The sequence below is a fragment of the Hemiscyllium ocellatum genome, chromosome 33, assembly GCF_020745735.1.
Source record: "Hemiscyllium ocellatum isolate sHemOce1 chromosome 33, sHemOce1.pat.X.cur, whole genome shotgun sequence".
In the NCBI taxonomy this organism is placed as follows: Eukaryota; Metazoa; Chordata; class Chondrichthyes; order Orectolobiformes; family Hemiscylliidae; genus Hemiscyllium; species Hemiscyllium ocellatum.
The window spans coordinates 13162397-13188795 of NC_083433.1; the positions used below are offsets into that span (position 1 = coordinate 13162397).

At 41.9% G+C, this 26399-nt stretch overlaps 1 protein-coding gene across 2 annotated transcripts; it reads right to left on the minus strand.

Moving 5' to 3' along the window:
- Positions 1-257: 257 nt before the first annotated feature.
- Positions 258-24163, minus strand: LOC132831514 (cdc42 effector protein 1-like). 2 transcript variants are annotated; one of them, XM_060849708.1, is made up of 5 exons: positions 24018-24163; positions 7148-7272; positions 5836-6071; positions 4846-5395; positions 258-2613 (listed from the first exon to the last, which is right to left on the minus strand). In XM_060849708.1, the coding sequence occupies exons 4-5, from the start codon at positions 5267-5269 to the stop codon at positions 1742-1744; spliced, it is 1296 nt and encodes a 431-aa protein (XP_060705691.1). In that variant the 5' UTR covers positions 5270-5395; positions 5836-6071; positions 7148-7272; positions 24018-24163; the 3' UTR covers positions 258-1741. The 2 variants fall into 2 exon arrangements, with proteins under 2 accessions (XP_060705691.1, XP_060705690.1); XM_060849707.1 differs by lacking the exon at positions 7148-7272 and having other exon boundaries at positions 4846-6071.
- Between the last annotated feature and the right edge of the window lie 2236 nt (positions 24164-26399).

Here is a 26399-nt window from a genome sequence, read left to right on the forward strand (position 1 = left end):
ACTACTGATCATCAATGGTGAAGGGAGTTAATGTGGAAAGTGATAAATGTGGTGTCAATCAAGCAAGCTGCTTTTGTCCTGGATGGTGGATGTTGAAGCTGCACTTATCCATGCAAGTGGGGATTATTCCATCACCCTCTGAAATATGCCTTGTAGACAGGCTTTGGGAAGATAGGAGTTGGGTTATCCACTGCAGAATTCCCAGTCTATGACCTGCTCTTGTAGCTACAGTATTTAAAATGAATATTTCAGTTCACTTTCTGGTTAATGGCAAACTCATTTATTGCACCTGAAAATCGTCCCAACAGCCAACATACTGTGACATTAACCAGGTTTAATGGTTGTTTTGGCATTCATGGAATCATATGGCACAGAAGAGGCCCTTCAGCCCATTAAATTTGTTTTCGCCAAAAATGCACTAAATTTACACTAATTCCCTTTCCTACACTAGGCCCACCATCTTGAATGTTATGGTATTACAAGTGCTCATTCAAGTACTTTTAAAGGTTGCAAGGTTTCCCACTCTACAACCTTCCTAGGCAGTGCATTACAGATTCACACAACCCTCTACATTGAAGTTTTTCCTCAAATCCCCTGTAAACCTTCTTCCTTTTCAGCTAAGTTTGTACCCCCTTGTTGCTGAACTTTCAGCTTTGGGGAACATCTGCTTTCTATTCACCTAGTCCTCAGAGCAGAATCTTGAATGTTGCATTCTGATGAAAAGTGGAAAAAAAAACCCACGGATGTTGGAAATCAGAAACAAAATCAGAAATTGCTGGAAAACCACAGCCGAACTGGCAGTATCTGTGGAGAGAAAGTAGAGTTAATGTTTTGGACCTAATGACTCTTCTTCAGAAGACCCTGTTTTGTAGAAGGGTCACTGGACCAGAAATATTTAATTCTGCTTTCTCTTCACAGATGCTGCCAGACCTGAATTTCTCCAGCAATTTCTGATGAAAAGTCATACTGGCTTGAACAATTAACTCTCTACATGGAGGATGACAGACCTGCTGAGTTTCCCCAGCACTTTCTCAGTTTGTTTCAGATTCCCAGCATCCGCAGCATTGGTTTTATGTGAATCTGGTTCTTTCTCACTCTGCTCTGATCCCCCGCATTCAAACTCTGCTGTGTGCAGAACACTGGGCGGGCCACACTGACCACATGGCAGAGTGGCCACATGAGACTGGAACGTTTGACCAAGTGTTGGGACATTGGTCCTGAATAACCCGCCCAGTCAACACTGATACATCTTGTGGTGAGTCACCTAAAGCAATTCCTATCTCATCCTCGTACCTTCCTCACTTCCCCCCACCTCCCTCCAACGATACTGAGTTTGGCATTGTGGACAACTAATTCTGCACAATCCAAGAACTCTCCCATTATGTCAGGTATGTCATCACCCATTGAGGCTCCTTGCAATTTGAGAATGGCTTTTGGGTGCCTTCTCTGAATTATGTGTAAAGGCAGAGGTCACACGACACCAGGTTATAGTCCAACAGGTTTATTTGAAATCACAAGCTTTCTAAGCGTTGTTCCTTCAACTGACAAAGCTTGTGATTTCAAATAAACCTGTTGCACTGTAACCTAGAGTCCGGTGACTTCAGACCTTGTCCACCCCACTCCAACACCGGCGCCTCCACGTCATCTGTAAAGACAAGGAAATATGCCCGTTTAAAAATATGTCCATCTACAGTAATAATGAATGGATAACATAGAGTCTCTATTGTCGGGGGCTGAGAAATTAAACCCGGATCTCATCATCTTCATCCGCAAAGGCAAAGGCCTCAGTCTTCAGGGGGCTGAAGGCCATTCCCTGTGCCGGGGACAGGCGCCTCTCTCTGTACTCCTCCCCATACACCTCACCTCTCTCCTCGCCGTCCGCTGGCACACGTTGCCCGGTCGACGACGGCTTCCTCCAGCTGCCCGGGCTGCTGCTACTGCTGCTAATGCTGTCCGCCTCCTCGGCGGCCCGGTACCGCCACGATTCCGTCGACGGCACGGTGACAAGATGGCGGCCGGGGACGCCGCTGTCCGTTGGCGGGCTGCCCTCGCGAGCGCCAACCGCCTCCCTCTGCGCGGGCTGCCGCGTGCCCGCTCGGAGGCTGCCGCCGGCGCCGCCCCTCGTGCCACCAACGTCGTTTGAATCCGGATAACTGATGGCGCCGCCGCAATGCCGGAGAACGTGGCGCTCCGAAGTAAAGTCCTGCAGCCCCCTCAAGCCGTTCAGATCCTCGGGGTGCAGGTCCGCACCGCCCTTCTGCTGGTAAGTTCCCTTCCATGCCGCGACTGACAAGCCCCTCTCCCCCTTCCCGCGAGAGCTGTCGTTTCCCTGAGGTGCCGCCTGTCCGAAAGAACCTCCCAGGTCGAATGTCACCGGAGACGCGGCCTTTGCTGGGCTCTCGGGGCTCTCCTTGGCCATGACCCCCAGCACCTCGGCCATCAGGGAGGGCCCCAGGTCCAGGCTGAAGGACAGCAAGGAGTCATTGCGGGGAAGCTCGAAGTCCGCTGTGTCCAAGTCGTCCATCCGCTTCTCCGATTTTGCTGCGGCGGGGCTCTCCTTCGGCTTGTCCAACCTGGACCACCTCGGAAGGGTGCAGAATCCCGATTCCAATCCTGAACAAGAACAGGCAAGAGTTTGGTCAGGAAGACTTATCCAGAATACAAACACATGCTAACCTTAAAGAGTTGTGATTTGGAGATGCCATTCTTGGACTGGGGTGTACAAAGTCAAAAGTCACACAACAGGTTATAGTCCAACAGGTTTAATTGGAAGCACTAGCTTTCGCAGCGACGCACCTTCACTCACCTGATGAAGGAGCGTTGCTCCTAAAGCTAGTGTGCTCCCAATTAAACCTGTTGGACTATAACCTGGTGTTGTGTGACTTTTAACTTTAGAAGAGTTGGTTAGGGTCAACATGTGCCCAACCTTGTTTGCAACAGCTGAGAAAGCTGTAGAGGCAGACTGGAGTTCAGATTACACCGTAAGGTATTGGATGTAGGTTTATTCGTTGAGCTGGAAGGTTCATTTCCAGCATACGGCGAGCAAACCTACACCCAGAACCTCAATCTGAGCTACAAGTATTCTCAAAACTCGCAATGGGTGCAATACGCTAAAACTGGCCTGAAAATGGGAAACGATTATGAGCAGAATTAACCCTTTTTTAAAAAAAAAATAATTTATGGTATGTGGGCGTTGCTGGCTGGGCAGCATTTATTGCCCATTCCCAGTTGCCCTTAAGAAGATGGTAGTGTTCTGCCTTCTTAAACCACTACAATCCACCTGCTGAGGGTTGATCTGCAATGCCATTAGGGAGGGAATTCCAGGAACTTGACCCAGTGACAGTAAAGGAACGGCACTATGTTTCCAAATCAGGTTGGTGAGTGACTTGGAGGGAAACTTAAAGGTGGTGGTGTTCCCAAATATCTGCTGCCCTTGTCCTTCTAGATGGATCGGGAGTTTGGAAGATGCTGTCGGAGGATGATTGGTGAGTTTTTGCAGGGCATTCGGTCCACTGAGTCTGCTCTACCATTCGATCAGTACTGATATGTTTCTTAACTCCCATTTCTTCAGCCTTCTCCCTGTACCCTTGATCCCCTTACTAATCACAAACTTATCTAGCTCTGGCTTAAAGCTATTTCAAGAGGTCAAAAATTCTGCTGATGTGACATGGGGTGTCAGCCAAGCCAGTGAGATAATCTTCTGACCAAGAGGTCAAGAGGAGTCAATGGAGCTAAGAATGGGAAATAAAAAACAGTAACACTTGGAAATGAAGGTACTGGTCACATGGCACTTTCATTTTGAAACGTACAAGCGAGTTGGACTATTAAAGTGCCAGTATGTGTTTCACTGATTTTAAATGATGGAACAGCAGAGAGTAAGAGGGGAGGGGGTATTTCTGGCAGTATAGGATGGTCAGGAGAGATGGCAAATGTGGTATACGTTCAGAACTGTTCTGAAGGAGGGCCACTGGACTCAAAGCAATAATTCTGTCTCCACGGATGCTGCCAGTCCTGCTGAGCTCTCTAGCAATTATTTTTGTTTTGGATTTCCAGCACCTACTGTTCTTACTTTTAATATAACAATCCAAAGACCCAGTCTAACGAAAATAAAAGATTTTTAAAAGTGCAGAAGGAAGAGGGAGTGATAGAAGTTAAGACGGAGGGGAAGCGGGCAGAGGGTCAGGTGGAACACAGAAGTGGAAAGCGATTAGAGGTTGAGGGTAACGGATCGTGGAAATACAAATGATAAAAGGAGAGCTTGAGAGGACACAGAAGAGGTTGAAGAGAGACCATTGAGCAGGTTAAGTGTTATTATTCTGTAGGTTCTGTTTGGATGAGATTAAATGGAATGAGGGATCATGTGATGTTTATCTGTTTATTGAAGGATAATTTCGGAACAATTGGAAAACGTGGGTAATATACTGTTGGTGGTTATTAGATGAAAAATGCCATGGGTGAGTTAGTGGTGGGAAAAAGCTGTTTGATGATGTGATAATAGTTTCAAATATAAATAAAAATAATTGGGAGACAATAAGGGCTCTTGTGGTGCAATGGTAGCATCCATGCCTCTTAGACAGGAGACCCAGGTTCAAGTCCCACCTGCTGCGGAGGTCTGTAGCAATATGTCTGAATAGGTTAATTAGAAAATATATATAATTGGAGAGCACTTGAGTGGATGAGGGAACAAATGTGGTTAGAATTTGTGATGTGTGAACGTAAGATAAAACTGACTGTATCTGAGTGAATTTTGTCAATCCAGTATTTTAACCTCTGGTATTTATCATAGAAGAAAGAAAAGAGAATGGAGGGAGACTAAGGAAGAATGAATAGTTAATTGGAATTTACCATATGATCCATCCATCACTCCTGGACTTGACACCACGCTTTTGAAATTCAGTCGTTCCACTGACCCATTCTTTGTCTCGAGCAGATGTGGCAGGGAGACAGCATTCTTAATGATTGGGGACACTGCTGGTGGAGGCGATATCTCTCGGCTACTATTGCGGCTCCTCATCGGCGACTTCCTGACGTTCCTTAGCGCTCGGACGAGCGGGTTGGACTTGGCAGTCTCACGCGCCTTCTCCCCTCCATGGTCACTGAGGAAGGAAGTGTCACCAAACACATCTCCACCTCGGCCTACGTGCATTGTGTGACGGAAGTCGCCCAATGGCGAGCTAATCATGTCAGGGGTCAGCTCGGACTTGAACCTGCGCTTGCTATGAGAGTTGGAGACCAGGTTCTTGAGGACCGGCAACTTCCCTAAACTCATCTTTGAATCCTTGGTATCCCTACAACTTTATCGACTTGAAGAAAAGTGTGGAGATAGAAGGCTGATGGAGTTTGTTGCACAACAGATGGACTTGTCCAAAATCAGATACATCAGTACAACCTGAACCTTAACACAGGAATGTAATACAAGGATGGCAAATAAAACTGCATGTTAACTAATTTTCCCATTAAGATTTTTTTTGGCACAGAAATAGGCATGAAAATTTTTAAAAATTCAAATCATTTGTACTGGTTTTTTTAAAACAAAAAAACTTTACACTATTCTTGACTTGAAGACTGATTCCGTGAGCAGGAATACTCAGATCGACAGAAAATATTTTCTATATATTTTTGAAGTGGCTTACTTTTAATTTAAAAAAGCATGCGATTGTCAGGGTGGTCATACAGAGATTTTATTTTCTCTCCTAACCTCACATAGTTTCTGATGTTAAATGTAGTCTGGGTTGGCTGTTAACACTTTTGGCCTTATGTGCACTGTGGCTTGTGGAGGGGTGTGACGTAATAGTTTGTTATCTGACTCTTGCATTAATTAAAAATTAAATTCACCATTGGATTTTCAGAAGGTAGTTTACTGTCTAGGGCTGTTCTGCAGGACACAACTTCCTGGATGGAGGTTTAGGCAGGAACTGCAAAGAGTAATATTTCATTGTTAGGAGTTTCAGAAGTTGTCAGCGTAAAGATGGAGATTCAGTCAATTTAAGCTGTCAGTCTGCACTGAAGGAAGCAATCATCAATTAAAGAGGCAAATCTTTGGGCAGCTCCGACTTCAGACTTCAAAAGGCCTGGAAATGAAACAGAAAACATGGGCTCACTATCAACAAACTAAATGCAAATCAGGTATTAAGTACCTGAATTTCCTAATGCATTTACATGTATTAGAAGTGACAGACATTCACATACAGGCGCTCATTCTCTGCAAACAAAAGGAATACGTTCAAGCTTGGTCTTTTTTTTTCTGAATTACACAGGAGCTTGGGATGCCATTAGTTTCTTGTTGCTTTCTCCATGACATTGCCTTGGCCAGAGTTGATCTGCCAACGAGTCAGCACCTGTCCCTTCTGTTGTATAAATTGTTTTGATTGATGTGAAACTTGGCATTCTTATAAATGTCCTGGTGAGTGCAAGGCCTTTTGGTAACCAGTCTCCTTTTTCAGCAATATGCAAAGTAATTTTCTTTCATGTCTGAAATAAAGATTTTAAAGCCCTTTTAAACTTGAAGATGTTTCACAACCATAAGGTTCGTCCCTACTCTCACCACCCCCTCAATATCACTTGACATCTAATGAAGAATGTTTAAATATTGTAACTGCTGTAAACTTCGGAATAGTCTGTCAAGTTCCAAGGCTCCTAATTCTTATTTTGTTCTTGAAACATGGCAGATGACTAGTGCGCAGCAAAGTCCCACAAATCACCACCAGGTAATAAATCTGTTTTAGTGATGTCACTTGAGGAATAAGGATTTATCCCGGCCACTGGGCAGAACATTCAGTGTGAGTTACTTAATTAGGGAAATGGGGTCTTTAATGCCCACTTGAGGGGCGATGGTATTTGGATTGGCAGTGTTACCTAAAATGCTTCCTTATCTCAGACATCAGCATTCACTGACTGATCCCGTACAAGGGAACAATGATGGCTATTGGTTAGAGAGCACTGTACCAACTTGTGGACCCTGACAGAAGAATAAAGGAAAGCCAGAGGGAAAAAGGATGGTATAAATAAAATGGATGGGAGAGGACAAGTAAATGGGAAGTAACATTGTGGTGCAGTGTGCAACATCCCTGCATTTGAGCCAGATGTTGAGTTTGAGCCTCATTGCAGGACTTAATGGACAAAGGAAGTTCATAAAATGATACACAACCTATTTTGGTCGATCTGTAAATTCTTCCCAACACATTGATGACAGGCAGTAAGGGCAGGAGAGGTATCTGAATCAGCCATGTGTTGAGAAGAATGTTGGAGCCTCCAGCGTCTCTATCTGTAGCTCTGGAATGGAGAGAGACAAAAACGTCAGTCTTCTCGGACTTGTGTCTATCATCAGAGAATAATCATTAACACTGAGTATTTGCGTTTTGCTTATTTTAAATGCTTTCAGAGCCAGTAACATGGGACGTCTTGCAGTACAGTCTCATCTATATCAAGATGAGGAAGTCCAAGTTCAAGTCCTATCCCAGGATGGAAGGGGTCACAGTGTGGTACACTTTAGGCTGATAATCAATCTGAGAATCAATCCTAATCTCTCCACTATTCTTCAAAGAGGAAAACACAAAATTGCAGTCTTGAAAGTTCATGAAAAAGAGCCAATGACATGAGGAGTGTGGGGATTCTGAAAATTTGAAATACGTCAGCCAAGTCAAATTTTTTTTTAAAGAGAAACGAGAGGTTCATGTATTAGTGGGGACTGGAGTTCTAATTAAGGCCTCATCCCTACTCTGGCTGTTTGGCAAGCCTTCACCTGGGTGATTGACAAGACTGCTGCATTAAGCAGGGGACTGGAAAAGTTCCCAAGCCTGACAAGCAGGAACTGATAAAACATGAATATGCGAGCTGTTCTCAGTGTTTCAACCTGATTTTAATCACATCAGCAATGGTGGCCCTGCCTTTAGTTACCAAGGCCCTCATGTGTGAATTACAGTGCTCCTTAAATCGGTCATTTGACCAAATGATTTGGTCAGCTGTCCTTATATTTCCTCATGTGGCTTGGTCAAATGTCATTCCTATATGAATCATGTGGATGACTTACCTTGTTAAATGTGCTATGTAAATGCAGGTTGTTGCAACAGAAAGCAAAAGAGAAACCCAAGGATAACAACCTGACTCGATTCTTGAAATAGGGAAGTCGTGAAGGAGCCAAAGTTGTACCTTTCTCACCTCTCCCTTTCAAGGCACCACCCTTGCTCTTCAGACAGGTTCAAACTTGTGAAAAATTTTAGCCTGGTCTTAGGAAACATTTCATTTGAGATTTTGTGCTCAACTTCCTGCAGAAGGAACTGTCGTCCCTGAACACTGACTCACAAAGTGAGAGCCACTCACTTGGATACATCTGGAGGTTTTCGGAAGGGAACACAAAATCATTTTTGAGATTACCTTGACCGCTGGACATCTGAAGTCCACTTTGCAGACAACAGAGCAACTCCAAAACTAGTCATGGTTTTCATGTAGGAAATGCAGGAGCGAGTAAGCTCCCATGATTAGCAATGCGGTCATTGTAGAAGAAAAGGTTGAATATATCGTTATGTTAAGTATCACTACTCAGTATGTGCTGAGTATGGAGTTATGACATAATGATGTCAGATCACATGAAGCTTGAATGGAAACAGAAAATGGTTGGAGAAACACAGCAGGCCTGGCAGCATCTGCAGAGAAAGCAGGATTAACATTTCACATCTACAGGAATCTTCTTTAGACTTGAAACATTAACTCTGTTTTACTCTACTTATGCTGCCAGACCTGCTGAGTTTCTCCAGCAATTTTCTGTTATATTTCAGATCTCCAGAATCTTTTGTATTCTTCTTTTATTCGCATGGAGCCAAAATGACAGTGTAGTGCTCCAAGCTGTCCTCTTATACTATCCTCCAAATATAGTTATGTTCAATTGCTGTGCATTCCAAAGAGTGTGGATCATACGTTTCTATGGTAATCACCAGATAATCTGTTCTCATCAAGTTGATTGAGGACCAAGACACCAAGAAATTAAATCCCTGCTCATCTTTGAAATAGTGGCATGAAATATTTTACACCCTTCTGAACAAATAGAAAATACCTCTGTTTAACATTGTATCTGGAAGATAACTCCTTTGATAGAGCTGCACTCTCAATCCTACAATAGAAGCACCAGCATTTCACCTTTGTACTCAAGCCCTGGAAATGGGGCTTGAACGCAGAATGTAGAGATGAGAATGATCCCCATTGAACCACAGCTGAAACTAGGCTATCACATGGTAAGGAAGTGACACAGTCAAGCTCAATCCTGTATCGGTTAACGACTTTGGGTTTATGGCTACCAGATGTCTAGTTTCCGCCCATTCCTTCTACAGCGCTTTCCAATCCACGACCACTACCATCTAGAAGAACAAGACCAGCAGATATATGGGAATACTACTAGCTTCAAGTCCTCATCCAAGTCACACGCTATCTTGACTTCAGACTATATCTTCACTTCTTCATTGTTGCTGGGTCAAATTCCTGAAACTCCCTTTCTCACAGCACTATGAGTACTCCTACACCCTGAGGACTGTAGCAACTTGAGAAGGCAGCTCACCACTGCACTTTCCAGGTTAATTATGGATGGGGAAATAAATAAGACTGGCCTCTGTACAGTTATTTCAACTTCCATGGTTCATTAGCCTTCTGATGCACCTGATAAAGCTGTGACCACAAAAAATGCTGAACCTAGTCAGTAACAGCCACAACACATTAATAAATCCAATGAAATGCAATTTATCATTCTACATCAATCACCTTTATGCACTGATAATCACATCAGCCCTGACCTCACCATCCTGGCTGCATCATAAGAAAAGCAGAAAACAGTCGACACCTTGTTATTCTGAACTAACAGAGGGATGACAGTGACCTGAAGACTTCAATTCAACCATCAAATTCTGCTGGCAGTAGTAAAATACTGCCTGTGCAACATTTAATAATTAAATTAGGATTGTTTCACTAAACTAAAAACATAGAAAATAGGAGCAGGAGAAGGCCATACAATATGATCATGGCTGGTCATTCAAGTCAGTCCCCTGTTCCCACTTTCTCCCCATAACCTCTGAACCCTTTAGCTGTAAGAAGTACATCTAATTTGTTCCTGAAAACGTTAAATGATTTGGCCTCAACAGTTTCTGTGGCAGAGAATTCCACCAGCTCACCACTGTCTGGATGAAGAAATATCTCCTCATGGTTTGATTTGTTTGCCCTTATTGGTCAGTGAATTGGAATGCCATGCTGCGGCTGCATGGGGCATTTTGGAATACCACGTTCAATTTTGGTCTTCCAGCTATAGGTTGTGAAACTTGAAAAGTGCAGAAAAGACTTAGGATGCTGCTCAGGTTGGAAGGTTTAAGCTGTACGGAGAGGCTGAGTAGGCTGGGGCTATTTTCCCTGGAGCATTGGAGGCTGAGGGATGACTTTATACAGGTTTATAAAATCATGAGGGGCATGGATAGAGTGAATAACCAAGGTATTTTTCCCAGGAGAAGGGAGTCCAAAACTAGAGGGCATAGGTTTAAGGTGAGAACGGAAAGATATAAAAGAGTCCTAAGGGGCAACGTTTTAGGTGGTTGTGTATGGAATAAGCTGCCAGAGGAAATGGTGGAGTCTAGTACAATTACAACATTTAAAAGGCATCTAGATAGATACATGAATCGGAAGGGTTGAGAGATGTGGACCAAATGCTGGCAAATGGGACTAGATTAACTGATGATATCTGGTTTTGGCATGGACAAGTTGGACCAAATGGTCTGTTTCTGTGCTTAACAGCTATATGACACCATGACTGTTCTGCCCAGTAACTATCTGTTATCACACATGTATAAAATTTACATATACCGTATTAAAAAAGTAATTACATTGCTGTAATATTCCCTTATGTTATACTTTCCTTATACTGTGACTATTACTTTAAGGTGCCTATTGGCACCAATTTGCTGTGGGAAAACATTCTATAATGCTATTGTGTACAATGATCTCACTGCAGTCAGGTTATTCCCAGCATTGCAGGACTTGTAACAACATGTCTTTCACCTTTCAGCTACAACCACTAGTACATTCACCTCCTCCCCTATGCCCAGTATGGTAGGAGTGCCAGCACTGGTTGGATATTACCTGGAGGTTTTCTTACACAGCCTCCCACCTACAACCATCCTCATCCAGTTAAACAAACTTTCATTCCAGGAAAAAAGGCACAATTTCTTTCAATGGGTCAATAACCTTTCTCCTAGTTTTGTTCACTATGAGGTCAATATTCATGGCCCACACCAAAGCTGCAGACTTCAGAACTCTAATATGCCTCCATCCCATTAATGATAAGAGTTTTTTTCCAACTAGATCTTGCTGATTGAATGCACTCTCAAGATCACTATCCAACTTTCCCTGAAGCCTTGTCCATCTCTCTACTCTTTGAAAGCTATTTTCTCTCCCACACTGTTAATTACCATGGATAAACTCTTTGTTCTGGCTCAATGTCTCCTTCATATAACTACTAGATTTTATTATGGAACATCTATAAATTGTGTAAATGGCTGGAATTATTTCTTTACTCAGAAACCAGTTTGGGATAGGCAAAAGTTATAACTACTGTGATTTCACTCTCCAATCAGTTCACATGCAGGAGAGCCGGCTCAGAATCAAGGCCATTTGACCCAACCAGTCCATGTTGGCCTTCATTCTCCACTCAAACCTCATCCTGTCTTTCTCAACCAAATCTAGTAACACAACCCACTATAGGGCATTCTGTTATAAAGCATGCTTTATCAATGCAAATTCACTGTAATGTGATTGATGGATTGGGGTTGCTCTTTCTATAACACAAATGTGTAAAATGTGTGTTGGCTGTAATGCGATTACTGCCAACATTTCAAGCGCTGTTTCTAAAGCGTGATTTTTCTATAACACAGGATTGTGCAAGAACACAACCATCATGTTATAGAAGAACGGTCATTGGCTTATCAGCCATCAGCTTCCATGCATGTTATTACTTTCAACCACTCTCCTCAATAATGAGTTCCATGATCTCACTGCTCCTAGGGTAAAAACATTTCATCTGAATTCCTTATTTGTGCAATTCAGGTATGTGACAGGATACTCGCCACTTGTCTGATGGGCATAGTTCCAACAACACTCAAGAAGGAGTTCATCTAGGGCGAAGCAGCCCACTTGATTGGCACATTATCTATCAGCTTTTAACCATTCACTCCCGCCATCCCTGATGCTCAGTTACAGCGATGTATACTACCTACAAGGTGCACTGTAACATCTCACCAAGGCTCCTTCAACAGCATCTTCCAGACCTGTGACTTTCATCACAGAGGAAGAGGGGAGCAGATAGATCAGAACACCACCATCTGCAAGTTTCCCTCCAGACACACATCATCCCTAGGTGGAAACATATCACTGTTCCTTCAGTGTCAAATCCTGAAACCGCATCTCCAACAGCAGCATGCGCATCACCATAACATGCTCACGACCATCTTTTCGGGGCAATTAGAGATAGACAAAAAATACTAGCCAGTGACACTCATATTCATGATGTTACCTTGAGAGTGATGTTGCCTTTAATGTTTCATTTGCTTTGCTTTTATTTCCACTTTTTATACCCAGAAGTTATCACACACAACTGAGTGACTTTGCTGACACCAAAGTCACTGGGACTTTCTTTTGTTTCTCTTTTTAAATGCTAACCACCACTAATAAAAAAAAACATGCAGCCAATTAGATATTTACATGCCAAGTCCATTAAGAGCAATACAAACCATGAAAAGTGAAGGGGAGGTAGGGAGAGAGGGAAGGGACTAAATGAAAATGGAGTTGGAGGGGGAAGTAAAGCTCTGTATCTCTTACAGAGCCCAACTCTCCCTAAAGTATTGAATGAATGTTGTCTTTGAAAGCTCAACTTGCAAATGAGCCAAATGTTATTCCACAGCTACAGGTTCTCTGAATGCAACTCTTAAGGCACAGGCTACATATATATTTGTTCAACTGTAAATGAGTCCAGAGAATCCATGTACCTTGTTTGTGTTACATTTTGATAATACAAGAATAATATTACACATATCTTAAGAATGAATAAGAATAGATTTCTTGGTGAATAACGTATCAGTGACCTCTTGTGATGCTTTCATTCCACAACTGGAAACATTCCCTCTGCATCCATTCTATCAAACCCTCTCACATAGAAGAAAAACACAAAAAATATAGGAGAAGGCAGCCACTCAGTCTTTCAAACTGCCCTTCATAACTGTCATTAAACTTTATTGAAACCTCAATGACAATAACGTAATTCCAATTCAACCCCCTGGAGTGCGACTCAGTGGGCTGAGTTACAAGGCTTAACCCCAAGTTACAAGGTTCCATGGTGTGTAGACAAAATAATGAAGGCCACACTGCAGTACTATGGGAGTGCTGCATTGTTGGTGGGGTGTCATCTTAAAGATGAGACATTGAACTGATGCACCTCTACCTGCTTGGGAATATTGCAGAAGATTTATGTGGAACTATTTCTAGAGCAGTGCACCTCACCCCTACTCCTCTTCCAGTGTCCTAGATAACATTTATCCCTCAAATCAACATCACAAAAAAACAAACTGAGTTGGTCATCATTCACCGGTGGCAGCTTACTGTGTGCAAACTGGTGGCTGCACTTCTTGCGTTATGACAGTGACTACACGTCCTCGACTACAGCACTTTGGGACATTTGATGGTTGTGAAATATGCCATCTTAAATGGAACCTTTTCTTTCTATGCATTATAACAGCTACCCAATTGTAGTTGAACCTCTGTTTACAGCACTGCCTGTGGACAAGATTGTCCTGGTCATATTGACAACAGATGCTGACCAAGATGCTAATTTGTCCATTGACCGCAACAAGGAAAGGAAGCACTAAAAAAAAATGAGACTAGGAATCATAGCAGCCATGCAGCAACCCTCCTAATATCATTGAGTCATACAATATGAACCCAGAATCTTAGGTCTAATCAGTCCATGCCAACCATAATCCCAAACTAAACCAGTCCCAGCTGCCTGCACTTGGCCTATATCTCTCAAAATATTTCTTATTCATTACTTATCCAAATGGTATAAGGCTACCCACATCCACCACTTCCTCTGGAAGTTCATTCCACACATGAACCACCCATAGTGTAAAAAAGTTATCCCTCATGTCTTTATAAAATCTTTCTCTTCTCACCTTAAAAATATACCCCCAGTCTTGAAATCCCCATCTCTCGGGAAAAGACATCTGCCATTCACCTTATCTATGCCCCTCATGATTTTATAAACCTCAATAAAGGTCACCCCTCAACTTCCTACGCTTCAGTGAAAAAAGTCCCAGCCTCCTTATAACTCAAATCTTCCATTCCCGGCAACATCCTGATAAATCTTTTCTGAACTCCCTCTAGCTTAACAATATCCTCTTATCAGGGCGACCAAAACTGGACACAGTACTGCAGAAGAGGCCTCACCAATGTCCTATAAAATAATGCAGAGAGGAGTTGGAGTCCAGGTTATAAAGAAAATGGTTACAGAGGGAGTGAGGTGAACTGCAGTCTAGAATGGAATTGTCAAAGCCACAAAAAAATTAATCATCATCCAACTCAAACTTTAGTGGTTGGTGAGATCATGAGAACAAACTCCGTTGTTCTGCAGCCTTGACAGGAACTCTGACTGAGTTTTACTGTCTTATACACTACCTCAGACAAAATAAACCTTTCCAGATGGAGACACATTCTCAGATTGAATTTTATTTTAGGGAGCTGGGGGCAGGGGGTTTGTTGGAGAATAACAGGCCGTCAGAATGTTCATGCCTTGAAGGTTTCAGGAATGAGGTCATGCAATGTGGCAGGTGACCTTTGACCCATGACGGATATGAATATCCATCACAGACCTGGAATCTCATTTCCATGGACTCTTACTAATGTTTGCTTTCAAAAGAGTCACTAATTTCAACTTGTTTTGTAATTCAGTTCTTAACCAGGGACAGAAAGAGGTCAGGAAAATGGAGAACAACATTTTTGATGCAAGATTTTGGGGCAGGTCAATTGGCCAGATTAATTGGAAGAAAAATGAGGAATCAAGCTGAGAAGAGAAATAAGATAATGGGATGATGGAGAAGGAGATGGATGAAACAATGAGTGGAAGTGAAGTGTTTATATTGTCAAAAAGTTACTTTTCCATTTTGTGTCAGATGTGAATGTACAGTTGAAGCATTGTTCAAACTTAAACACAGTGGGAAGGATTTGGGTTTGTAATTTGAAGTAAAATAGACAGAATTAGATTGGTGGTCCAGGTTACAAGCCTCTTTATTTCATAGAGTCATTCCCGCACAGAAGGAGACCATTTGGCCCTTCAAGTATATGCTAGCTGTCTGTGGAGCAATCCAATAAATCAGTCTCATTCCCCTGCTTCATTCCTTAGCCCTGCAGATTCTCTCAGGCATAAATCTAATTATCTTTTCAACTGATTATCACTGTTTCCCACACACTTGTATGCAGCAAATTCCAGGGCATTAGCACCAGGAGGATTAGGCTTGTAGTCAGGTATCCCTAATTGGCAACGCTTTCCCTTGTAATGTCAAATAATCGGAACAGCTTTACTCTCTTACTTCACTTTTCATCGACAGGGGTGACCTGAAGAACAAATTCCTGAACACACACCCTCAGGCAGCTGACGGCGCGACCAGTGTTGGACAGCTCAAAAGTGAGGACGCTCAAGATGCCAGCATTCTAGGATCACAGATTTCCCTAAGGCTGGAGGGATTACGTTTATAAGATAAGGTGAAGACATGGAGGGAATTGGAAATAGAGTTTGAAATTGAAACATTGTCTATTGTAGGTCAGGGAACACAGGGGTGATAGGTGAATGCGTCTCATTGGGAAGAAGGACACAGGAAAGGAGAGTTTGGGATGACTTCAAGTTTAGAGGATAGAATATGGGAGGTTGCTGAGAATTGCATTAGTATTCATTGAATAAAACGTGAAGTGCTTGATACCATATAAATGTACAAATGGAGAAAAGCTGAGGAAAGCTGCAACGCAAATGGACTTGAGAGGACTTAGTCATAGAGATAGGCAGCACAGAAACAGACCCTTCGGTCCAACTCACCCATGCCTACCAGATATCCTAGATAAATCTAGTCCCATTTGCCCATATCCCTCTAAACCCTAGATGCCTTTTAAATGCTGTAATTGTACCAGCCCCCACGACTTCCTCTGGCAGTTCATTCCATACATGTACCTTCTGTGTGAAAACATTACCCTCAGATCCCTCTTTGAATCTTTCCCCCTCTCACTATAAACCTATGCCCTCTAGTTTTGGAATCCCCCACCCTGGAGAAAAGACCTTATCTATTTACCCTATCCATGCCGCTCATGATGTTATAAACCTCTAGAAAGGTCACCACTCACCTCCGATGCTCTTGTGCATGAAACACAAAAACCTAGCACATGGGTAGAAAGTAATCAGGAAGGCTAATGGAATGTTGGCTCTTATTTCAAATGTTTTAGAGTATAGAATTGGGAAGTGTACCAGATCACATCTGGAGTATTGAGAGCAGTTTTGGACCCCTTATTTAGGAAAGGTATAATTTCATTGGAGGTAGTTCAGGAAAGGAACACTAGGATGATCACGAGTAGGGTGGGACTGACTTATGAGCAGAAGCTAAACAAATTAGCATTCACTGGAGTTTAGAGGAATGAGAGGTGATCTCATCGAAACATATACAATTCTTAAAGTGCTGGACAGGATAAATGCTGATAGTACATTTCTCCTTATAGCAGAGTTTAGGACCAGAGGGCATAGTCTCAGCATAAAGAGACACCAATTTAAAACTGAGACAAGGAGGAATTTCTTCTCTTGGATGGTGGAGAGTCATTGGAACACCTTGCCACAGGGATATGTGGGAGCAGAGACCTTGTGTATATTTAAGGTTGAGATGGATAGATTTTTAATCAGTAGGGGAATCATGGGTTATCAGGAAAAGGCAGGAAATTGAACATGAGGCATGTTGGATCAGTCATGATCCTATTCAATGGTGGAGCACATTTGAGGGGCCTGTTCCTGTTTCTTATGGTCCTCACCTTGTTCTTCCTCGTGTTCAGATAGGATAAAACAGCAGACCTTTCAAGTGCAGAGATTTAACTGCCAAGCTAAAAGGGGAGGTGATGGCCTAGTGATATTGTTGCTGGACTATTAATCCAGAAACTCCTCTAATGTTACAGGGTCCAGGGTTAGATTCCTGCCACTGGCAGTTGGTGAAATTTGAATTCAATAATAATCTGGAATTAAGAATCTACCGATGATCACGAAACCATTGTCAGAAAAGTCCATTTGGTTCACTAATGTCTTTTTCAAGGATGGAAATCTGCCAACCACACCTGGTCTGGCCTCCATGTGACTCTAGATTCACAGCAATGTGGTTGACTCTCAACTGCCGGTTGAAATGGCCTATCAAGCCACTTAGTTCAAAGGCAATTAGGGCTGGGCAATAAATGCTGGCCAGCCAGTGCTGCCCAACTCCCATAAGTGAATAAAGAAAAAGATATTGGTCGTTAACGGGAATCTCCATATGCATTCAGTAGGTGTCCTTAACAGTGCTTGTGATCATGGGTTTAAGCTGATTTAATGAAAATTGTCTAAAGAATTACCTCACTGATTGTACATTTACAGCCCAATATTTGTTTCTTTTATAATACATCAGTTCTGTGATCAGCACTGTTAGAAGTCAGTTCAGCATTATAATGTGGGAGTTGAATAAAACTCTCTGGATCATTCATATTGCCATTTCACAGGGCAGTCCAACGTTTAGAAGTTGATCATGAGTTCACAGACCTCAAAGGATTGCCGAGCAAGCTGTATCAGATTTCTCATTTAGTTAACATGCCTCTGATACTAAAATGTCCACCTCCCCTGACTCTTGTATGCTCTGACCCATGCTGGCAAATTTAAAATGCTTGTCTACATTTTCAACCTTCTCCCAACCCCCACAATTCCCTGCCCCTCTCTATTTCTGTAACCTCCTTGGGCCTTCACAACTGTTGTGGTCTCTGCATGCCTACATAGAGTCATAGAGATGTACAGCATGGAAACAGACCCTTCGGTCCAACCTGTCCATGCCGACCAGATATCCCAATTTAGTCCCACCTGCCAGCACCCGGCCCATAGCCCTCCAAACCTTTCCTATTCATATACCCAGCCAAATGCCTCTTAAATGTTGCAATTGTACCAGCCAATTCTGATCTTTTGTGCTCCCCCCTCATTTTAATGTCTCCATCACTGGCAACTCCACATTCTGAGGTCTATTTCTGAGAAGTTCCTCTCTTAGTCCTCTGTGTCTTAAGTTCTTGCTCCCTCCTTAAGATGCATCATGAAAACTGTGCCCTATGACCAAGCTTTTGGGTAGCTGTTGAAACACTGCCTTATATGGTTTGGTGTCAAACATTATTTGATATTCACTCCTCGTTGAGTGAACACGTCAACACTACCAGAGTAGTCCAAATATTTACCAGAATGGTTCCAATGATGAGAGATTACAGTTACAGGGACAGAACTGAGACTGTTTGCCTTTGAGCAGCAATAAACAAAAAGCTACTTGATAGTCTTTAAAGGATTAATTATATTTAGAAAAGTGGCATCTAATGGTTCGAATCTCTAACTAGAGGACACAGATTTAGGGTGATGAGTAAAAGTATCAGAGGTAACATGAGGAAGAACATCATCATGCATTAAGCAACCAAGATTTGCAGTGTGAGTTTGCATTAACCCACTCTCTGGTGTGGCCAGAGCCATGGTGAACATGGTGACAACTACAATGAGAATGAAAATATTAAATCAGATTCTTGACAACGACAAAATGTTCCTCATTTTTCCCATCAAACCTTAAATGGCAACTTTAGAATCTTGCCAAAGAATGGTGAAAGCCTTATTTCCTTGCATTTGCAACCCATTAAAACCCTAGCTTGGACCATTTACACCCTGCTTCCAACCCTCCTCTTCCTCACTAAGGAATGAGATGGCGCAAATTCCAGACAAGTTTAAACCGATGGTAGCCAGCAGCTGCAGCTTATTGAAAATATGCCTCGGCTTCTTCTAGCATGCTCCGTGGCTACAATCCTCCTTGACCTCTCATCCTCACACCTTTGCGTCGATAGAGCATCAACCTCACGTCATCTTATGGCTCTTAGCTTGCTTTCTTAGCATTCATTCACTTTCGTGCTTACTTGGAGGTTGTCAGCTTCTGTCTGCTTCATATTCTTTTCTTAGAGTACACTGATTTGGACACGGAGTTATAAGCTGACAGCCTCTGTAGTTTCATTTGCTGTTTCGTGCAGAGAGAGAGACAGATGGCTTGAGATAATGGGGAGCAATTAAAACCCTGCCTATCAATCCAAGGTGGGGTGATAAGATATTGTATGGAATCAAAGGAGATCACCTATATGTTTGCTGCGTGAGCTGCTGGCACAATAAATGGCAATGAGTGGTAGTCAAAGGAGAAGAATTGTTAGTGCAGTGAAGGTAGCCACTCAGGGAGTATTGTCATAGTGAAGGGACCCATTCCATTACACCACTGCATGATCGGACTCTTTTCCATCTGAAATTCTTTGCACAACTTTGAATTGCTGCTAGAACAATGTCTTAATTATCATTCTTTTATTACACGGTAATATTCGTGTTTTGCTCTTCTTATGCACTCTATGCCACCCTTTGTATGATCATGTAGTCTGTGCTGTCCATGTACACCTTAGTCCTGGAAGAACGCTGTGTCAGTTTGTACTGTATTAGTTGTATATGGTAGAAATGTCAAATAAAACCTACCCTACTCTACTTAATGACTTTATATTAGTCAGATCCAAAACAAAAAGGTTTTCCAACCCTGGTGCATGAAATTCACAAATGTGGCAAACATGAAAGAGACACAGCAGTGCCATCCAATGTCAGGAAACCTGACATTGCAACATGAAAGGCAAATTTTGATGTGGCAATTTTGCAACTGTGAATGTCAACATGGAGTTCTTGCATTAGAAATGCTGACAGAAAATTATGGTGCTGGAAGTAAGAGTATGTATACCGCATGCAAGACTTTCATCATCGCATCACATGCAAGACTTTCATCATAGTACAGGTTGTTCAAAAAACATTGATTCAGCTGAACAGGAATAATAATAGGCAGTTGCATTTATGCAGCACCTTTAAGATAGGAACAGCCACAGGAACATAAAAAGATTTTATGACATGTATGGAGGCTATTTGGCCTATTGTGTCCATGGAGAAAGTGAGGACTGCAGATGCTGAAGAGCCAGAGTCAGGAATTCCTGATGTAGGGCTTAGGCCTGAAACATCAACTCTTCTGCTCCTCAGATGCTGCCTGACTTACTGTGTTTTTCTAGTGCCACACTCTTCAGCTACTGTGTTCATACTCAGTGCAAAAGCAATTCACCTGAATCCTACTTTACGTTTTGGTCCAGAGCCCTGAAGTTTATGGTGCTTTAAGTGCATATCTAAGTGTTATTTTTAAATAAACTGGTGAGAAGTTTTGTCTCTACAGCTCCGTTAGGGAGTGAGGTCCTCTGAACAACCAAATTACTGAAATTTTCTTCTAACCTTACTACCAATTACATTAAATCTGTGCCCCTGACTAGTGACCTTTATGTACAATATAGGCAAATGCTCCAATAGTACTTCATGGGAGCATTACCAGCCAAGAAGTGGAGGATGGGGGTTATGGTTAGCTTACTTGGCTGGATGGCTGGTTTGCAATGCAGTGATGCCAACGATGTGGGTTCAATTCCTGTACTAGCGGAGGTTACCATGAAGGACCCTCCTTCTCAGCATCTTCCTCTTATCTGAGACATGGTGACCCTCAGGTTAAACCATCACCAATTGTCTCGCTATTGAGAGCACAGCCCTATGGTTTGGTAAGACTATGGCAACTTTACCTTTATCAAATAAGGCTTGACAATGAACTGACAATGAGTAGATGACAAAAAGCTTGGTCAAATAACTGGACGTTAAGGAGCAAAAAACAGAGATAGAAAATGGAGGCAGTTCAGACCCTTTGGACTGTTCCGACATTCAACTAACTGTTGATGATCTGTATCTTCATCTATTTACACTTAATGCTCCTGCCTAACAAAAATGGGTACATCTCAGGTTTTAAAGCTGCCAACCGGCATATTGTAAAAGGTGGGTTCAGCTCAGTAAGAGTTAATACTGAGGAGCGCATTAAGCCTGGCCAGTATGGAGAGTGCAAACAGACTTTAGTGAGAAGACAGCTCTGGATCCCGAAGGAGACAAGACCTACTATCAAGCTCTCCTTATAGTCTTAGTAACGCAATCTACACCTAATCATAAGGTAAAGTTGCCATGGTCCCAGAGGACCATAGGGTTGTACTCTTATTAGAGCAAGGTGACTAGTGATGGTTTAGCCTGAGGATCACGAGGCAAAATTGAGAAGGCAGGATCTTTATGGTGACCTCAGCTGGTGCAGGAACTGTTGGAATCACTTGACGTCACAAACCAGCTATTCAGCTAACCAACCTTCCACACCAAACTTGTACCTAGTTGCTATCATGCAACAAACAAAATCTTGTTTAAAACAAAAGTCTCTTTGAGAAGGTTTCTTTTACCACACTATACTACTCATAGCCTGAAGATCCCAACCAAATGGAGAATAATGGCAGCAAAATCCCTGATGTTATCTTTCAGCAAGATGTCTGTGGTAAGGATTCTTTATACAACATGGTGAGCAGCGGGATAGACTTGATCTATATGCTCATAAAACAGATAGTATAATATTTCAGCAGAAAATGCCAGTAAAATCGTCATTTCAAATTTCTGATGCTCATTATTTTTTCCCCTTCAATTTTACTTCTTCCTGTGTCTGGTAACTGCATGCATATCATTAATTTAGAAGATGGTTAAACCAGCAGCTGCTTTCCAGGCTGTTCCACTGTTGCTCCACCAGGAGGCACATTGAGCAGGACAGGAAGAGCCTACCTAACCCCAGCCCTTCTGACATAGAGTTTCCTTTCTGTCAATCTGACCAAAAAAACCTCCAATACACAGATACTCTTGGGGAAGGAGCTGCAGAAATATGAGTCCAGACTAGGATTTGAACTAGATTTACCAATAAGGAGGCCAAAGTTGTCCTGCTGCAAAGCAATCCTGCACAACATAATGCAACACAGACAGAAACCTTCACATGTGTAAAACTACACAGAATGGAAATGGCTAATCAGATTAATGCAACCTCTCAGTCAGATTCCTAAATGCCAGATCTCTGTTTGGACTGAACCAATATTCTAATAAGGCTGCACTGTACATGACATTTGTATGCAATTAACCACTGGGCAGCAACCTTCAATTTGACTTAACTACTGATTGCTACATTATAAATCGACATTAATGACTCCACAATTAATTAACTCTTTCCATACATCCATAAACAGGCAAACTCACTACATAGCTACCATATGTAAAAGTTAGAGTAATTATAGGGGTTTAGATCGCAAAAATGAAATTGCATCTATACAGAAGCCTTCCAAATATACAGGACATCCCAACCCACTTTATTAGCTAATTAATTAAATTATTGCCACACTGTAGGACAGACAGCAATCAATTTATGCACAGCAAGATCTCACACACACACACACACACACACAAATTGATCATATGATTTTGAATAATGTTGACTGGCAAACAATGCCCAGGACAGGAGGGAGACCATCTGCTTCAAAAGAAACATCACAAGATCTTTTTATCTATAAAACAGACAATGTCAGTTTTCACAGAACGGAATTGGTGTAGAAGACCTTTTAGCCTCACTGGAAAGTGGTCCCCTCTGACAGTGCAGCACTCCCTCAGTGTTACACTGGTGCATCAGTCTAGACATGCTCCAGACTGTGGAATGGGACTTGAAGCCATAACTGGATCAAAGACTCCTAACTGACCCACAGTTGACAATTACATTCTATAATGAGTACTTCAGGCAATGTTTGGACTCAAATCTAATTTCAGAGTTAATAACGATCATAGCCCATGGGTTGTGACCTGCTGAATAAATTATCAATTTCTAAATCACCAACAGTCATTCGTTCACCTCTGTCATCACACTTCATTTTGAACAAAGGAAATTTATTATTTTCCACATGATGAAGTAACCAAAATCTCAAAATACCTGCTAATAGAAGAATATACTATTATAGTTCTCAAGTCCCTTCCTTTCACAAAGCTAGTGATATAAACTGATTTTCTTAAAAAATATATAATTTAAGAGACTTGAAACAGCAAATAAATATAACAGAGCGGCCGGGACATATTAAACTGGTTTATAAAGGCAACCCAAATGATTCTTTCAAGAGTTCGATCTATTACCGTTAGGGAGGGAGGATTAATTTCTCCCTTTTTTAAAAAAATAGCGATAATTGAGGGGACTTACTTTGTTCAAAGAACTAATTCACCGGCTGTGTCGCAAATTTGATCTATCAAGGGACACAAATACGAGTGCAAAATAATTCAAACTTCTGTTCAGAAGGCTTTGTTTTTGAAACCAAAAAGATACTTAAAAACAGGAAGAGTCGAAATCTGCAGCAGAAATGTGTGAACAGGTCGCTTTAGTCAGGTCTGATGAGGGTTTCAGACTGGAATTCCTCACATTAGGAATTTGCTTGTGGAGTGAACAATGCCAGGCTTGAGATTCAAATTGCAGCCTCTCATTCTCACTCCAGGAATTTAAAAGCCATTTAACAGAGCATGTTTAGATTGGGGAAAGCAATCATTTTAATAGTGATTATGAAATGCTGTTCAGACATTTCAATTTGTTGCTGAAACATCTCTGTTACTATATGTATTAAAAGATAAAAACTTCCAACAACTTTGGCGTCTCTTTTTATGCTTCAAACATGTTAAACAACTGTTTTGTTCGATTTTCACTCTCGAAAGATTGACAAGAGTCTACAATTTGGCACTGATCTAAAATTCATCACCATGAATTTTATATACGGTACAGTAACTAACTTACCAATTAGTCTCTTGCAGCTTGCGTTAACAGCTACACATCTTTATTGAAAGGCGTGAACTTATCTTCAGCTATCTGTCTCCAGTCTCCCTGCGAGACCTAAACTTTTTGTAGCTCCTTTGAAACTGACCTCGTTTCGCTGCTGGAACTTCACTTGACGTTTACTTGTTACAGCAGCGAGAGGGAGAGAGAAGGGGAAGGAGCTATCAATGTTGATTGATAGCAACATTGCCCAATGGGAAACGAGTAGAGTGGTTCTCGCTCCCTAGCAGTGGTTCAATGTTTGTCATTTGCCATCAGATTTTATTAATAAAACAGAAATTACACTAATTTCATAATAAATCAAATGTTAAAACAGAAGGAGTTGACTGCTATTTAAGGAAAGATAATTTCATTGGAGGCAGTTCAAAGAAGATTCACTAGGTTGATCCCTTGGTAGGGAGAGATTTTCTGATGAGCAAAGTCTAAACAGGTTGGGACTCATTGGAGTTTAGAAGAACGAGAGATGATCTCATTGAAGTATATAGGATGCTTAAGGAAGTTGACAGGGTGAATGCTAGAGGATGTTTTTCTGAGGGAGAGTCTAGGACCAGACGGCATAGTGTCAGAATAAAGGGGCACCAATCAAAGAAAAAAATAAGAATATTTTTCCTGTCAAAGGGTTCTAAGTCTTTGAAACTCCTTGCCATAGAGAGTTGTGAGGGCAGTGCCTTCGTATATGTTTAAGGCGGACATAGATTCTTGATCAGAAGGAGAAATAAAGTGTTATGGGGAAAGGGTAGGAACATGGACGCAAGAAATGTTGGTTCAGCCATGAATAGTGAATAGTGGAGCAGGCTCGAGAGGTTGAATAGCTTACTCCTGTTCCTATTTATCACGGTCTTACTGGCATGCCAAGCCATTGCTAATGGTTCAATTTATTTCTCTTTCACTTCTCAGGTACCCACCCCTTAGTAGGTGTTGGTGGCCATGGATTCCCATTTGATTAATCCACACTTATGTGCAAAATATTTGCATTGCCTTCTTCAAGATGGCTGCCAAGGATACACCCTGCTCTTACTGCCGATTGTGGTATTTTGGAAGGATTTAAAGTCTGAGAATCAACATGTTTGGCCATACTATGAACTTCCATGGACTTAAAGTATACCTTACAGTCAGATGGTGGTGTCCTGGCCTCTAGGCCATAAGAGCTGGGTTCAAGTTCCAGAGCTGTATCATGACAGATTGATTAAGAATATCTATAATATTACTGCGCTGTTACAGAATATTTACAGTGTCTGCTAAGGTAAGGAAAACATCTTTATTTCCAAAGCATCCTACTGTGATATCGTCAAGGGTGCAACATTACATTGCATCACCTCCTTTCTAGATGATACAGTCAGACCGTACCCTTATTCTGCAAAGTCCTGAAGTGGGCCTTGAATTTGCAGCTTCTTGTCCCAGATTTAAGGACATTATTCACTCCACCAAAAGACCTTCCAGTGTGTCAGTTCACAGGTTGTGTACTGGTTCCATTCCATTCTGGTCTCTGTTTACAAAGCAATTTGTACGCAAATCAGAATTCAATATAGCACAATATAAAACATCCATTTATAAATACAGGAACTGTTCATACATTGGATCTTTGAAATTATACCCCTGAATGGGATCACGTTGGTAAATATGAGCATTTTTAAGTCAGGCATTTGTTATGGACACCTTGTACTGGTCTCAATTGATCAATAAGTGGGCTGGTGGTGGTTTAGTGATAATGTCGCTGGACTAGATTTGAAGACTAGGCTAAAGCTGGCAGCATGAGTTCAGATCTCACTATGGTTGTCAAATCCAGTTGTTAAATCTAAATCATAGAGTCAGTCCCGGTCTGGTATGATCAAAACTAAAGTATCATCAATTGTGTAACAATCTATGGTTCACTGATGTTTTTCAGGGAAGGAAATCTACCATCCTTACCTAGTCTGGCATACGTGTGATGCCAGACTCTTAACTGCCCTCTGGGCAATTAGGGCTGGGTAATAAATGAAAAAAACAAAATGGAGGAGCAGACTCAAGGGGCTGAATGGCCTATTACTTTAAATTGTATCTTCACAGCATTCCTGCTTCTGGGTTGGAAGGCAGAAACGTCACTTAATAAAATCCAAGCTGATAATCCAGTGCAGTACTGAAGAAGTGTTTTGTTGTTGGTGGTGCTAATTGTTTTTGGATGAGTTGTTAAGCTGTTTTTACCCTCTCGGTGGCATTATTTCAATGGAGAGACTGTCATGTTTCCTATATGACAATAGTGACGTCACTTGCAAATGGATTTCATTGGCTGTGTGAAATTCTGGGATACCCTTCCTGTAATTTGTGCACAGCAAGCTCCCACAAACAGCAATGGGTCAACAAGCA

Coding starts and splice junctions, on each gene's coding strand:
- LOC132831514 (XM_060849707.1), bottom strand. CDS start 5,269: ATGAGTTTAGGGAAGTTGCCGGTCCTCAAGAACCTGGTCTCCAACTCT. Junction 2,614..4,845: donor AGTGATGGATGGATCATATG/GTAAATTCCAAT, acceptor GTTCTTGTTCAG/GATTGGAATCGGGATTCTGC.